We start from the raw sequence: 17584 nt of genomic DNA, 5'->3' as shown, positions 1-17584 counted from the left end.
ATATATGTCAAAATATACATCATGCCTCTTTAGTTTTGCCATTTCCTCTACATATATTGATAATATATGTGTACTGCCCTTACAAGTTTAAAAAATATTGGCTGGCCCTGGACAGGTGGCTCAGTTGGCTGTAGCATAGACCTGTACACCAAAAGGTTGCAGGTTCGATCCCTGGTCAGGGCACATACCGAGGTTGCAGCTTTAATCCCCAGCTGAGGCGCATACAGAAGGCAACCAATCAATATTTCTCACATCAATGTCTCTTTTTCTCTCTCTTCCCCCTCTTCTTCCTTCCTCTCTCTCTCAGATCAATAAACATATTCTTGGGTGAGGATTTTACTAAACAAATAAATTATTGGCTGTATTCATTTTTTGTTCATATGATCAACCACTCTAATGCAGTTATGGTTAATAAGAAAAAATGACAAAAGCCCGGGCTGGTATAGCTCAGTGGATTGAGTGCAGGCCTGCAAACCAAAAGATCATGGTTTGATTCCCAGTCAGGGCACATGCCTGGGTTGCAGGCCAGTTCCCAGCAGGGGGCACATGTGAGAGGCAACCATACACTGATATTTCTCTCCCTTTCTCTTTCCCTTCCCCTCCAAAGATAAATAAGTAAAATCTTTTAAAAAAAAGAAATAATGACAAAAGTATCCTGCTCATCCCTGATAAATGATTCAAGGAAAAAATTACATAAACCAGACTAAAATAAATAAACAAATAAGTAAAAAAAAAACCCATATAATATGAAGCCATTATAAAAGGTGAGCCTTTCTTAAGATATTTGATCATCAGCAGAGATACTCACTAAATGGCTGGTGTAAGGGCATAAAACCTGCACATCAGACATAAGAAAGTAAAATCTTGACTGTGTAACTTTTTATGACTAGCCAGGAGTATTTTTGCCTTACAAAGAATTTAACCAACTGAAAGTAACACATGGGTACCATATGGTGAGCCAGGAGGAGGTGAATTGAGGGTTAGCCTTTATATTATGACACAGATATGATACTAATGAATCTAGACACCAGAGAAATAATGATCAATATATAATCTTGGGGCTGACAAAAGAGTAAACTAAGAATGTCAACAAACCTGGTCAGCCACTCTTGCATTCAGTTAACGAGTACAACACTATAAAGGTGCAGCACAGGCCTAAATCACTATGAATGGAAATGACTGATCAAAAAGTACAGACAATCAAACTTCAAGGTAACTTTTTATTGCCTAATATCCCTTGTCTCTCTAGGATAGGCACTGTACATAACTGACACACCACTTTTTTAACTGACTGAAGACTATATATATGGTAGTAAGTTTAAATAGTAAAAGTCAAATTTGATCAAGCAAAATAGAAACAGACTCATAGAGAGCCCGAAGACAGCTGAGTGGGTGGAGGTTAGGAGGTGGAGGGACTGAGCAAAAAGGAGAAGGACTCATGGACGTGGACAACAGTGTGGTGACTGCTGGGGAGTGGGGGTGTAAGGGGACTGAATAGTAATGGAAAAAATACAATAAAGATTAAATCAAAATAATAAAAAAATGATAAATAAAACTATACCAAAAAATGGGTATAGTAGCGGCCTCTAAAAATCAAAGATTACTAGAAATTTTCTGTTTCTTTTTTTAAACCTATCTTAATTTTAAAATAATTCAATGGTGAAAGTATACTTTTATAATTAGAAAAAGTTATACTTTAAGAGTTAAGCCTGGTCAAAAAAAAACCTCAGTACTTAAGAGAAAATACTAAAACCAAAGCAAACTCTGGCCCAGAAAAAGTTTGTGCCATAAAAGAATTACAGGTTATTTTTTTTCAACATAAACTGAAGGCTTCCAGTTACCAGTGTAACTAGATAATGCATTATCCAAACTGCGTCGACTTTGAGAGTTCAAGTAGGATCAAAAAGTTATTAATAGGTGTTTAATTGATCTACAACAGCTGTAACTGAGACTTGTTTTGTGGAAACCAGAAAAAATAATCATCTTACTCACTGACTGCATGATAAAGTTCTAACTCTTTAGGACAATGTTAAAATCATGAAAAGCCACCTATTTCATCTCTACTTCTGCTACAAAACCCAAAACACAGGCTACACTGGCCATTGGATTAACCGCGGTTCTGACCCTTCACTTCCTGGTAGGCCTTTCCCTCCCTTCTTTGCCTGGCGCTCTATACCTTCCAGCTTAGTGTCACTTCCACAACAAAGCCACTTCTTCCTTTACCGTATAATAGCTTGTTCAGGTCTCTCATCAAAGGTTCTTAACCTGGGGCTATAAATAGCCTGATGGACATCCGTGAAATTCTGAAATTACATGTAAACACTGGGTATATGCTCTTTTTTAAGGAGAAACATTGCTATATGCTATACATATGCTATATGTTGTTTTTTAAGGAGAAACATATAGAATTCAAATTCTATGAATAATCTGTAACTCAAAAGAATAAGAATCATTGCTTTACATATAACCTTAGATTACAATGATTTATTTACTTGTCTCCCTCATACACTATGAGTTTCTATAAAGCACCCTGTCATATTCATTCCTAGGGATAAACAGTATGATGAACTAAAATATTAAAAAGATATGTCTGGCCCCAATTCTCCCCAAATTCTCTCAGGATCATCCTAAGACACCTGATATCTGCTTCTAATTTAGTACCTTCATTCTCTAACTTTTAAATCCCTTCATTTATGAATCTGAATCAATCATTTCACATAAAAAATTAAATCTCCTTCCATTAAACCAATGTTTTTGAAACTCTCTACATTTTTACATGTAATTGGAGAAAAAGTAAAATAAAAAAATTTTTAATTAAACTTTTAGAGAAGATATTCAAAAAGAAAAATTAAACTCATAATACATGGCCAAAGGCAATTATTTATGAAAGGAAAAAAAGACAAGTATATGAGTCAATCTATCTTAACACGTTGGTTTCATCATACTTCCTGAATTAACATGATGGGGAAAATGCCTAGTCACCTTATTATACTATATACATCTAATTCTATTCGAAATTTTATTGAACTTTTGACCAAAAATATAGATCCCATGCCTATCAAACATGGCTTGTAGTGTCAAAGGCTCACGTGGGAAAAGATACAGTTTGACCCTGAGTTACTCACCGTGCTGTACACCGCCGAGACAGTCGGAGTGAAGATTCGATCCTCGAGAGGCTGCTGCACGGGTCCTCTAGGAATTCTAGAAGAGCGGGTTAAGGATAAGGCAGCTCAAAAAATGGACTGTTTTAGCAGTAAGAGAAAATGGCCACCACCAAATTCTGTCAGTGACCCAAGGTTAGGTACCCAATTAGTGGGGGTTATACACTTAATTCTCCACAGGAACTAGAAAAAACAAAGTATTTAAAATTTCCTAATGTGATTATATCAATCTCTCCAAAAGTGAGTCCCACAATAAACATTTCCATAGAAACTCCAGCCCTGGCTGGAGAGGCTCGGTGGACTGAGTGCAGGCCTGAGAAGCAAAGGGTCACCAGTTCGATTCCAGTCAGGGCACAGGCCTGGGTTGCAGGCCAGGTCCCTGATGCGGGGACGCATGAGAGGCAACCACACATTGATGTTTCTCTCCCTCCTTTCTCCCTCCCTTCCCCTCTGTCTAAAAATAAATAAATAAAATCTTTTTTAAAAAAAATAGAAACACCAAACAAATAAAATTGCACAACAAACCTCCAAACTTTTAAGCCTATGATGAAAATCTACCACCTCACTTTATAAAGAAAAAAGACTAAGGAAATACAAGCAGGATATTCACAAAGATTAAGACTAGTTCATCAACCTGGAATTGCCGACACAGGCCCAGTCTCTTTTGCCAACTACAAAAGAATAAAGAGTACAACTCCTTCCGTGTTTTTCTATCTTAGATGCTATCTTACCTCACATCCACCCACCAACTCCCCATTTTTAAAAAGACACTCTCTATTGTTGGTATACAAAAATGCCTTTGATTTCTGGATATAGACTTATGCACCCCAATGTTTATAGCAGCACAATTTACAACAGCCAAGAGTTGGAAGCAACCTAGGTGCCCATCAGTAAATGAATGCATCCAAAAACTATGGTACATATACACAATGAAATTCTATGCAGCAGAAAGAAAGAAGGAGCTCCTACCCTTTGCAACATCATGGATGGAACTGGAAAGCATTACACTGAGTGAAATAAGCCAGGCGGTGAAAGACAAATACCATTTGATCTCACCTTTAACAGGAACCTAAACAACAAAACAAACAAGCGAAATATAACCAAAGACACTGAAATAGAGAACAGGCAGACAGGGACCAGAGGGGAGGGAATTTCAGGGGAAAAGGGGAAGGATTCACAGGAACTAGTATAAAGGACATATGGACAACAACTAACAGGGGTGGAAATGGGAGGGAGGTGGGGAGCACTGGGGGGGCGGGGGGGGCTGGGATGAGAATAAAAGACAGAAAACTGTACTTGAACATCAATTTAATAAATTTTTTTAAAAAGACACTCTCCAGCATAACTTAGTTTAAAATGTTTCAGCACGTTGTCAAGACATTCTGTTAAAAGACAAAAGACTATCATTTTACCCAGCTTCAAAAATGGAAAGATGTAATAAGTTCTTCTTTCAGGTAAGGTAAGAGTTGTAACTCACAACATATCGCCCAAGAATGACAACCAAAAGACCAGCACCAAAAGATTAATGGCAATTCTCTCCAAATGGGAGGATTTACCTAACTGTGTTACATGTCTTTTCCATAATAAACATAACTTACTTGCATAATCTCAATGTATTTTTGAAAGAATGACTATAAATGTAGTAAACCCAAAATGAGAATCCTTCCTTCATTGTAACAATTATTTAATACGTCTCACATTATGTTCCTTTCTAATCCAATAAAGTTTGAAAGACAAAATGACAGTTGCAAACAATAATTTTATATGAATGACCAGAAGCTGCAGAAATCTGAATCATTACAAGTGAAATTCTTCCTAAGTAGCAACAGTTTACTGAGGTGAGAGAAAAACACACACACAAACACACACTATGCTTTAGTCATTCGAAATTAGTAACACTGTACCAGTCTCTAGACAGTTCCTTAAACTAGCCACCTCAGACAACAATAGTTCACTGTGTTGCCATCATCCCCTATGCATGAAAAACTGATTTAAATTACCACATTGAAAAATAAAGCTAAAACATGTCACTTAAAAAACGCTTTATCCATCCTGGCTGGTGTGGCTCAGTGGACTGAGGGCTGGCCTACAAACCAACGGTGACTGGTTCAATTCCCAATCAAGGCACCTGCCTGGGTTATGGGCCAGGACCCCGCAGGGGGTGCTCGAGAGGCAACCATGCACTGGTTGCTCTCCCTCTCTATAAAAATAAATAAATAAAATCTTTAAAAAAAACTTAAAAAAATGCTTCATCCAAACTATATATATATATATATATATATATATATATATATATATATATATATTATTTGCAATATATAGACATAAGGCTAACAAGTTTCAGGACAAAAGTCCTGCATATTAGCTTATCAATTCTTTACGAAATAAAATTAGCCCTGGCTAAACCAAAACTTTTTTTGAATTATAGTTCTGCATTGTGGTCACGTGAATAGTGGAAAAAACGAGACCATTCTTTCTCCTGCAAAACCAATTGCTACTGCTTTTTCTAGCTAAGGCTAAAATTCTCACTATGTGAAAATAAGTTCTCATAGTAGTTATTAGTACTATGCCCCACAGTACTGAGCCACACCACTTAGGGTAGGTTAGGCTCCAGGCTTCTATTAGTTACTTCACTGGCAAACAATATTACTAGAACTACAAGATTTGTAAAAAGACAATCATATATTTGTCTAACATTCCAGTTGACAAACATTCTTTATCTCTGTCCAGAGATACAGAATTTTTAAAAATATATTTTATTGATTATCCCACTACAGTTGTCCCATTTCCCCCCTTCATTCCCCTCCACCCTGCACACACCCTCCCCCACCACCCCCCCTTTAGTTTATGTCCACGTGTCTCAAGTTCTTTAGATTCTATATTTCCCCCACTATTCCTGCCCTCCCCCCTGTCTATTTTCTACCTACCATCTATGCTACTTATTTTCTGTACCTTCTCCCCCCTTCTCCTCCTCCCACTCCCCTGTTGCTAACCCTCCACCATGTGATCTTCATTTCTATGGTTCCGCTCCTGATCTAGCTGTCCTCTTGGTTTGCTTTTGTTTTAGGTGTGGTTGTTAATAACTGAGTTTGCTGTCCTTTCACTGTTCGTATTTTTATCTTCTTTTTCTTAGATAAGTCCCTTTAACATTTCATATAGTAAGGGCTTGGTGATGATGAACTCCTTGAACTTGACCTTATCTGAGAAGCACTTTATCTGCCCTTCCATTCTAAATGGAAGCTTTGCTGGATAGAGCAATCTTGGTTGTAGGTCTTTGGATTTCATGACTTGGAATACTCCTTTCCAGTCCCTTCTTGCCTGTAAGGTCTCTTTTGAGAAATCAGCTGACAGTCTGATGGGAACTCCTTTGTAGGTGACTGTCCCCTTACAGAGATACAGAATTTTTATTTCATTTATTTCACTCTGAAAACTACCAACAGAATATTGTGAGGATTGATAAATGAAGTGTTTCGTAAAAGAACATCTAGATAAAAAATGAGTATTTTAAAATAAAAACACCGTCCTATAAAAAGAAAAGTAAAACTAGAAGTTGGAAGATAAGAACCCAAAGCGTGCTACCTGCATAACCAATCAGGCTGTCTTCGCCACACCGTATTCTGGTACTCTGGTAAACTGAGGCTTAGCGAGATCAAGTAATGAACCCAAGGTAACAAGGCAAAGTAGCCAGGCCAGTTCCTGTATTTTAAAGACCACCGCTCTCCCTACTACATCAATGAGTCCAAGGGAAGAATACTTATACCACATGGGAAAAAATAATTATCACAGCCCGGTCAAAATATGGCTGCCTCTACCTACAGGCCAGAACTAAATTAGCATTTCACCCCATAAAAGATCCCTGCAGTATCACTCCAAAACGACAACTTCCCAAACCCTTGGCCCAAGTTGAGTCTTTTGCCCAGTGGCAAATGGAATACTCACTTTTACAGATAGAGCAAGTAATGCAAGAAACCAAAGGAGCTCATTTTACAGAGCAATTTTCTCTTAATTCTTAGTGGTTATGGTTGCACATCTCATAAATATGCTAAAAACCACTGAATTGTATGACTGAATACTGTAAATTATATGGTATGTAAATTATATATCGATTTTAAAATAACATTATTTTAGTAATTTGCAACTAAGCTGTTTATCACCCTTTCCACTAAAAAAAAAAAAAAAGGCCAGATAAATGAGTTTGAGCTAGGTGCTGCTAGGCATTTTCTCCAAAAACAAGTAAATTCAAAGAAATGACATGCATATAAAGCTCTTAACACTACAGTATACTTCCTCCCAATTCTGCCAACCATTAAGCTTATTATCAGCTCTCACCAAGCTCTGTATCTCCAGCAAAATATGATTGGATGCTTATTTCCCTTTGAGCTCAGAGAAACATGCAAATAGTTTCTCATAGCACCACTTAAAATTCTAATTCAATCAGCAGTGTAATATGAATGTGCAATACTCCAGAACACATTTTTATTTTTTAAATCTCCTGACTGAAATACAGTAGCAGACCCACTTGACACTTTTATAGTTCAAATTGCTGATGTATATCATCAGGAAAAATAAGCGAAACCATTAGCAAGATTAGATGATGTAATTCTACACATTCTTTTTCTAATAAAACATTAAGAAATTTCAAAATCAAATATAATTTGAAGGTCAGCCCTGGCTGGTATGATTGAGTGCTGGCCTGAGTACCAAAGGGTCACTGGTTCAATTCCCAGTCAGAACACATGCCTGGGTTGTGGACCAGGTCCCCAGTAGGGGGGTGTGTGAGAGACAACCACACACTGATGTTTCTCTCTCTCTTTCTCCCTCCCTCCCTCCCTTCCCCTCTCTCTAAAAATAAATAAAATCTTTTTAAAAAATGAAATTGCAAAGATCTCTTAAAAAATTTGAAGGTCAAAGAGAATTAAAGTGTGATAGACTCTAAAATGATTATGTTTTTAAATTTTTTAGTTATTTTTAGAGAGAAGGGAAGGGAGGGAGAAAAAGAGGGAGAGAAACATCAGCTGGTTGTCTCTCACATGTGCCCCACCCCAACCAGGACAAACCCACAACCCAGGCACGTGCCCTGACCAGGAACTGAACCAAGCAGCCTTTACCTCTGTGGAACAACGTCCAACCAAGCTACACCAGTCAGGGCTCTAAACTGATTATTGAAGTACTCACTATATACTCACCACATTAAGTATCAATTTGGCAAATAAAAAAATTTCAGTGACCAAATTTCATCAGAAAAAGCCAGGATAGGATATGAAGAGATTACATAATGATGTTTCCTATTTATACCATGAAGGAAAGTGGGGACCTATAATTCTTTTAAGCACAGATGTTTACTGAAATTTCATGAATGATGATCTCTCCTCAGGAAAGCTCTGGATCAACGGAATCATAACTGAACTTGGATTTGACTAGTCAGTATCTCCTCAAAAGGTAGACTCTGACAAATTAGAAAACAAGTAGTGAATGTCAAATCTTCCTGCAGTCTGCTGAAACACTAAAGGTCCATTTACGAACCCCAGCTGAATGTTCTTGAACTTTGCCCTACTCCACTTCAAATGCTACTATCCCAATGCTCAGCATAAGCAATATTCTTAAAGTGACAGCCTCAAGTTATCACTGCCTCACTAAAAGGAAAAGTGAAAGCACAAACCCACTGCACAAATAATGTTTTAGAGAAGACACAGTTAACCGACCTCAGGAGATGACAAGTGAATACAAAAGATCTTTTTCTGCATTACATCTTTTTTTTTTACTGTCTGTTTCTGTGAATTTGATTACTTTATTTTTTTAAATATTTATTTATATTTAGAGAGGAAGGGAAGGAGAGAAGGAGAGAAATATCAATGTATGGTTGCCTCTTATGTGTCTCCTGCTGGGAACTGGCCTGCAACCCAGGCATGTGCCCTGACTGGGAATCGAACCGCGATCGTGTGGTTCGCAGGCCCGTGCTCAATCCACTGAGCTACACCAGCCAGGGCTCTGCATTACATCTTATCTAAGCTTTAGAACAACACGGTAATGTCAGTCAACATACACCTTTTCCACTTTCTCCTCCTTGCTACACCGTTTTTGATAATGAATAAGGAAAATAAATTGTATAGCATAAGGGCAAAATTTCAAAACTATACCCTATCTGACAAAGATACTATGCATCATTTTTCAAAAGCAAGACTATTTAAAATATAGATGATTTGGAAACAGCTATATTACCTTTGATATTAGTTCTGACCCCTAAGAAATGTCTATAAAAATTAACTCCAAATGTATCAAAGATCTAGTTGAGAAGATAAAACTATAAATTTTTAGAAACATACAGAAAAAATCTGCATAACCGCCTACCTGGCAATAGACTGCTAGGTAAGACACCAAAAGCAAGAGTAACAACAAAAAACAATAAACTGCACTTCAACAAAATTACAGCCTTTTGTGCACCAAAAGACACCATCAAGAAAATAAAAAGACAACCCACAGGATGGAGAGAAAATATTTGCAAATCTTATGTATGATGAGGGACTTGTATCCATAATATACAAAAATCCTTTACAACTAAATAATAAAACCACAAACAACCTACCTTTTAAATAAACAAAAAATGTGAGTAGACATTTCTCCAAAGAAAATATACAAATGGCCAAAAAGCACCTGAAAAGATACTCAATATAATTAGGTACCAAGGAATACAAATTAAACCCACAATGCAGTATCACTTCACACCCACTAGGAGTGCTAGAACCAAAAAGCCAGTACAGATAAGAGTGCAGAGAAACTGGAACCCTCATACAATGCAAGTGGGAACGTGAAATAGTACAGCCAGTCTAAAAACAGCCTGACAGTCCCTCAAAAGTTTATACATTGAGTTACTGTATGATCCATCAACTTCACTCTCAGGTATATAACCAAGAGAAATGAAAACATATGTCCTTGTAAAAACTCATACATGAATTATCTATATAAATGCAACATTATTCAAAATAGCCAAAAGATGAAAACAACCCAACTGTCAATCAGCTGATGAATAAAAGCACACAGCATATTGTTGGTATTAAATTTTATTTGGCAATATAAAGAAAGGCACCCTGGCTGGTGTAGCTCAGTGGACTGGGTGCTGGTATGAGAACAGAAAGGTTGGTGCTTCGATGCCCAGTCAGGAAACACGCTTGGGTTGCAGGCCCAATCGATATATCTCTTGCACATTGATGTTTCTCTCCCTCCCTTTCCATCTCTCTAAAAGTAAATAAATAGCCCTGGTTGGCGTGGCTCAGTGGATTGAGTGCTGGCCTGCAAACCAAAGGGCTGCTGGTTCGATTTCCAGTCAAGGGCACATGCCTGGGTTGTGGGCCTCCACAACCCAGGTTGTCTGCCCTGGTGGGCAGAGCGCAAGGGGCAGCCACACATTTATGTTTCTCTCCCTCTCTTTCTTCCTCCTTTCCCCTCTCTCTAAAAATAAATGAATAAAATTAAAGTAAATACACAAAATCTGTTATAAAAAAGAAAGGAAATACTAATACATGCTACAGCATGGACATGGGTCACACAGGTTCAATTCCCAGGCAGGACACATGCCTGGATTACGGGCCAGGACCCCAGTAGAGGGCACATGAGAGGCAACCACATACTGATGTTTCTCTCCTTCTCTTTCTCCCTTCCCCTCCCTAAAAATAATTACACAAAATCTTAAAAAAACAATTTAAGGGCAATGATCAAATGCCTATAAATTCACCCACCTTAGGCAATTATATTCTCCAAGAAAATACGAATACTTTGTTGAAATCAAATAACTGGTAGCCTGTATATACAGTATTAAAAGTAACGTGCACACAGATCTTCAGAGTATAACCAGTAAGGGAATTTTTTTCATTATAATTGAGAGACTGACCATCTGCTGAAGTTATCATTTATAAATTAAAAACTTAAAAGTTTTAACTTACAAATGAAAACTGGAATAAGCTTGATAAGATTTAGGAAATATGCAATCAAGCCCAATCAAAATGGTACTTGTGAATTCACCATCAGGCCTAAAATACAACTAAAGAAAGATGCCAGTAGGGGAGAGGGGAGGGGATTTCAGGGGAAAAGGGGAAGGGTTTACAGGAACGAGTAGAAAGGACACATGGACAAAAACAAGAAAGGGTGGAAACGGGAGGAAGATGGAGAGGGCTGGGGGGTAGGCTGGAGTGGGAGTAAAAGGCAGAACACTGTACTTGAACAACAATTAAAATTAAATAAAGAAAGAAAGAAACCTGCTAGCTTTATATTTAAAAGAACACCTGAAGAAGGAAGGTGAAACAACAAAAAGGAAATGGTTTTAGTTTTAAAGAGAGGTATTCCATCCAGCCAAGGTAAAGTAAACCAGAAAAACAAAACTATAAAAAAGAACAAAGAAGAAATTTTAAAACAAGTAAGATAATATCTACCAAAGAAAAAACGTCACTGGGTGGTTATCAGAAGAAGAATTGAGATCACAGAAGAGTCAGTGAATAAGGAAATAGATTTTAAAAAGAAAAAAAGTACTAAAAATGACAAGGATGGACAAGACAGGAATGCGACACATAACTGACAACAACAAAAAAACACATGAAAAGAAGCACACTTGAAAATAAAACAATCTCAGCAGAGAACTATATAAAACACAGACACTTTCAGACAAACTGAGGTTGATAAATGTGTTGCCAGCACCCTACACTGTAAGAAATTCTAGAGAGAGTTATTCAGGCTGCATAGAAATTATCCTAGATGGAAGACTGAATATGCAGGGGAAAATAAAAAACAAAAAATAAACAGTATAATTTAATATAAAAAATATTCCTTAAAATTTATTTTTAAATGATTGAATGTTTAACGTAAAGTAATAATAATGATGATGTGTTATTAGCTTTGAAACATAGTGTTAAAACGTATAACAAAAACCCCACAAAGTATAGGAGGTGGCATAACTGGTACTGTTAAGAAACACAGTGAAAGAGAAAGGCAAGGTGGAAAACTACAAAACACGAAAATTTGCTATATAAATTGAAACTGGTTCTTAGGAGACGAGGTAGGAAGTAACTGTGCACACGTGAGACCCGTAAGAACCCGAGGCCCACAGGTTCTCTAACACATCTGCTAGCCTATGCTGTTGTAATGCAAAAGCAGCAGGAAATAAAATAAATGGGTGCAGCTATGTTCCAATAAACTCATTTACAAAAATAGGTAGCTGGCCAGTGGGCCCTAGGTGGCCCACCCATGAGTTAAACTGATAAGAGAATTTTCCCCAACACTTTGTATAAGACTGCTCACTTAAGATTATAAATGCTTGTGGTGAACACACAATAATATACAGATGATATATTATAGTGTTGTATACCTGAAACTTATGTAATTTTATTAACCAATGTCACCCCAATAAGTTAAATAATAAAAAAAGATTATAAATGCTTAGTTACAGTTTAAGATCTCATAACACAAACCTTAAGCTTCCAAACCTAATTATATTCATCAATGATACAGATGAAAGAGTTATAGTGTGACCGTATATTTCAGACTATAACACACACTCCCCTCCACCCAAATGTGGGAGGAATAATGATTGTTAATGCTGCTGTTGAGTTCTGGTTACATTTACATTGGTGAAATATTGTTATTTATGTTATTAAATATTTTACCATATTTTTTGCTTCAAAATTTTTTTCCTACTTTTCTCTAAAACCTAGGTGCGTCTTATGGTCCAAAAATATGGTATGTTAGTACACTGATGTTAGTGAGATTCTTAAAATTACGGCTAATAAAATTTGATGGTATTACTGGAAATAATCAGAGTGCACACATTGTTTAAACTCAGACTAGGTTCATAATAACTAAAGCAATTTCTGATATGCCAATAATCACATCAAAATGTTAATTCAGTAATAATGACAGTGAATGCTTATCTACAATTACTTGAGAGTAATACAATAATAATAAAATGAAATGGAGAAGAATAAATGTCATAAGAAAATATAATTTTTAATATAACCATCCATATTAAAAGAAACAGGAAGATATATTCCATTTCAATTCTCTTTCCTATTAAACCACCTTCAATAATACTATACAGCAAAAAAGAACTCCTGCCTTTTGCAACAACATGGATGGAACCAGAGAATATTATGCTAAGTGAAATAAGCCAGTCTGTGAAAGACAAACACCGTACGACCTCGTCTATAAGAGGAATCTAATGAACAAAAGAAAGTAACAAACCAAACAGAGCCACGAGCATGGAAACATGGAGCCGACCGACGGGGGACAGGGGTGTATGACGGGCGGACGAGGGCAAAGGGGCAAAAACTGAGACAACTGTAACAGAGTAACAATAAAAAATAAAATAAATATTTCCTCAGTTTAAAAAGATAAAAATTAATATTGAGGTCAACTACCTCAAACTATGCTTCTCATTCTGACAAATTTACAGTTCTGAAGGAAACATATTTGGATATATTTCTAAAAAAAGTGTTTATAAAAACACAATCCGTACAGTATAATGCCTGACTAATGTCCTTTAGTGTTTTAAGAAAAACATTGTTGCAGTTTGACTTAATGCACTATAACAACATCTAATTGTAAAACCCTAATGGTTAAACATTCATAAATGACTGTGACAATGAACTAAATCAGTACCCGAAATCATCTCTGCACACTGCCCAACAACTGACATCCGATCCCTGTTAATTCCCTCTTCTTGGCCCCCAACTGGAATATGATGCCATCATGACACAAGTGGCTCTAGAAAGACAAAACAAGAAGACAGCTGATAAACAGCCAGTAACCTCATTCACTCATTCTCAACATTTTAGGGGTAGCTGTTAGTAGTAAGTAAGATAGGCAAAGCCGCCACACTCATGGTGCTTACATTCTACTGGGGACAGAAAGAACAAGAGTTAAAAAACAAACCAGATAATTAACATGGCAAAAAGAATGGTAAAAATGGCATGAAGAAAATCAAAAGAATTACATAATATGGGTAACAGTATTCTAGATAAGGCAGAAGAAATACCAACTACACTGATGTTATCTGAAGGATACAAATAATGCAGCCTATGCAGATCGAGGGAAAGAGCATCACAGAAATGGGGGGGGTCCTCAAATGCAAAGACGAGAGCTAGAAAAGGGCTGTGCTCAAGGATGATGAGACTCAAGGAAAGGGAGTGTGCAGGGAGAGATTATGACAAGACTTTGGAAATTTAAGAGGAGCTACATCGTTTGAGGCTGTACAGGGAGGACCTAGGAAGCAATATGAAACCTTAATCAATAGGCAACAACAGCAGAGTTGAAACAGAGGAGAGTCATATTATTTTTAAAAGACCACTCTGATTTTTTACGAAGAATGGATTGAAAAAAAGTAGAAAAAGAAATAAGCTTAATTTAATATTTTATTTTATTATGAATTTATGAGTGAAGGCTTAAATACAAATATAAATTCATAAACACATGAAAGAAATTTATATCATCTCTCTTAAAACTACAAGGCATTTTTATTCCTTTATTTTGTTTCAGCTCTAGTCGTAGTACACGAGTTCGTTTTTCCATTGTTATCTTATTTACACCTGGCTTCACTCTACCACAAATTTGAGGTGGCTTACAAAAACCCCCACATACATAATAGAATATTTAAATGAAAGTAAGCTAATATGACAAAGGCTAATAGGCTACCATGTCCTACAGAAAAAAATGAAGGCACCACAAATAGAATAACATACATATTTTTTAATTTTTTAAATAATTTGCTGAGACAGATCAACTCATATTCAAATCAGCTCAATTCTCTGCAAGATCCAAATGCCATAATTCAACTAGATTGTAGAATATCTTTTTCAAAATATTATTCCCTAACATATCTAGTATGCGCTTTTGCTTTTTCTTTTACTGTCTGCATCGAGTCTACATCAAAACACTTGACTTTCTCAAACTAACAAAAGCATAAAACTAAGCCTTGCACTCTGAATCAATCTTACAGAATTATCTTCCTGGAAAAAAGTTCAGGACAAGAGCCATCAGGCTCCTATCAAATCAGGTAAAGAAAACTTAGTGCTATGGGCAAAAAACTCCTTTATCTGTCATTGAATGTAAGACAAGATACACAGGGTCCAGCAGAAGTAACTCCATTGAGTGTGGTTAGTAGGGCACGTGAATGGTTCACATCAAGAAACATAGATGTGTGAGAGGAACACACACTGGTTGCTTCTTGCGTTCTGGCCCACAACCCAGGAACGTGCCCTGACTGGGAATCAAACCAGAGACCTTCTGGTTCACAGACTGGTGCTCAATCCACTGAGGCACACCAGCCAGAGCAAAACTGCTTTTTCCATTTACATCAAACAACTAGTGTTCCTAACCAAATTTAATGCACCCAAATGTCACATGCCAAAAGTCAGGCTACTGAAAATACTTGTTCCCATTATGCCAAATATCAAGGAGACTGATGGGAAAAACCACTGGCAAAACTTATCTCCAAAGCCCTTGGCCTTCTTAAAATTTTTTCAGTAAATCTTATTTTCCCCTGAAGTTATCTAATGAATATCAATGACAATATAAAATACTATCACCACTTAGAAAATATAATTCTCTTCCTTCTGTGGTCATCATTTTAATATCAAAGAACCCTGGAAGCATTTTCATCATTCCATCTACTTACAAATTTACAGCCAGGAAGGACTGCTAAGCACTCCGGAGGTTGATCTCTCCACCACACCCCTTCGGAGCCACCAGGGAGAGCGGCTTCTCCAACGATACTTAGTGAACACATAAGATGATGGAGGTCAATTTTTGATCATGAAGCAAAAGACTAGACTAAGTTAACTTTAGATTTTGGTTAAGTTACCAACTAAAAAAACAAAACAAAACTTTGCCCTGACTGCTGTGGCTCAGTTGGTTGGGTATCATCCCACAAAGTAAAAGGTCGCTGGTTGGATTCCCAGTCAGGGCACAAGCCGAGGTTGCAGATTCAGTTCCTGGGCAGGGCACATGTGAGAGGCAACCAATCAATGTTTCTCTCCCTCTCTTTCTCCTTCCATCCCCCTCTCCAAAACAAATAAAAATATAAACAAAAATGAAAAACAAATTTTTTTAAAGTACAAACTTTTTCCTCACTATAATTTACTTTCAATATTCAGTAAAAATGTCCTAACAGAGAAGAAAAATTCTACAAACTACTGCAACTCTAAACATAATTTCTTAGGATATAGATCCAAGTGAAGTCAATATTACTATATTTGTTGATTCTGAGATATGGAAATAACTACAGGCAACGTTTTCCCTTCTCACTGCAGGCACGCTCAATTCCCAGGTGTTTTCTTTTAAAACAGCAACATTTCTTTTCAACATAAAATTATAAAATGAGCCCTGGCTGGTGTAGCTCAGTGGATTGGGCACAGGCCTATGAACCAAGGGACTGTGGTTCAATTCCCGGTCGGGGCACATGCCTGGGTTGCAGACCAGTTCCCGGCAGGGGATACATGGGAGGTAGCCATGCATTGATGTCTCTCCCTCTTTCCTTCCCTTCCCCTCTAAAGATAAATGAATAAAATATTTTTAAAAAATTATAAAATGAAAGTACTGAATTTTTTTGGACTATAAGACGCACCTAGGTTTTAGAGGAGGAAAAGGGGGAAAATTTTTGAAGCAAAAAAATGTGATCAAATATTTAATAACATAAATAGCACAGGCTGCTGCCCCCCACTCCACAGCAAGCCAGGTAAGCTACATTTGAAGTATAAGACGCACCCCCGTTTCCTACCAAATTTGGGGGGAAAGTGCATCTTATAGTCCAAAAAATATGGTATGTTATAATAACTATCAAACAACGAGTTCTTCAGCAGGTTTTATGTTCATACGCAGAATGGGCACAGCCAAGATGACTTTCTTCCATAAATTCCAGGCCAATGTGATCAACATGTATCCAGTATCACATGTTTAAATTTAAACATGTTTTATGTTTATGTTTATAGTTTTCCAAAAATATTTTAAAAACAATCAAGTATCATTCTTCAAAAACGGCTGGCATATAAAGAGATTTTAAAATAAAATGGAGCAGTAAGGTCAGAAAGGTATAAATATTTGGAAAAGTTAAAAAGAAGAAAAAGAGCAAAGGAAAGAATGTTTTGAAGGCCCTGGCTGGTGTAGCTCAGTGGACTGAGCACAGGCCTGCGAACAAAAGGATCGCGGTTCGATTCCCAGCCAGGGCACATGCCTGGGTTGCAGGCCAGGTCCCTGCAGGCCAACTCCCAGCAGGGGACGCACAAAAGGCAACCATACATTGATGTTTCTCTCCCTCTCTCCTTCCCCTCTAAAGATAAATAAATAAAACTTAAAAAAAAAAAAAAGAATGTTTTGAAATACAACATTAAACATTCCAACAACCTTTGCTCTTATCTTAAAGTAGCTTCTAGTTGGTTCTGGTATGT

At 37.0% G+C, this 17584-nt stretch overlaps 1 protein-coding gene across 1 annotated transcript in view; it reads right to left on the bottom strand.

Moving 5' to 3' along the window:
• Positions 1-17584, bottom strand: part of EIF4G3 (eukaryotic translation initiation factor 4 gamma 3) — a 294797-nt gene that overhangs the window by 198996 nt on the left and 78217 nt on the right. Inside the window, exon 2 of the mRNA XM_037032698.1 lies at positions 3126-3201. Within this exon, the coding sequence (XP_036888593.1) occupies positions 3126-3201 (76 nt within the window). The remainder of the gene's footprint in view (positions 1-3125; positions 3202-17584) is intronic.

Source organism: Sturnira hondurensis, unplaced genomic scaffold, assembly GCF_014824575.4.
Source record: "Sturnira hondurensis isolate 20B ecotype Veracruz unplaced genomic scaffold, ASM1482457v3 Scaffold0021555, whole genome shotgun sequence".
Lineage (NCBI taxonomy): Eukaryota > Metazoa > Chordata > Mammalia > Chiroptera > Phyllostomidae > Sturnira > Sturnira hondurensis.
The sequence above is the reverse complement of the archived record's forward strand: the minus strand, read 5'-3'. Positions and strand labels throughout refer to the sequence as shown.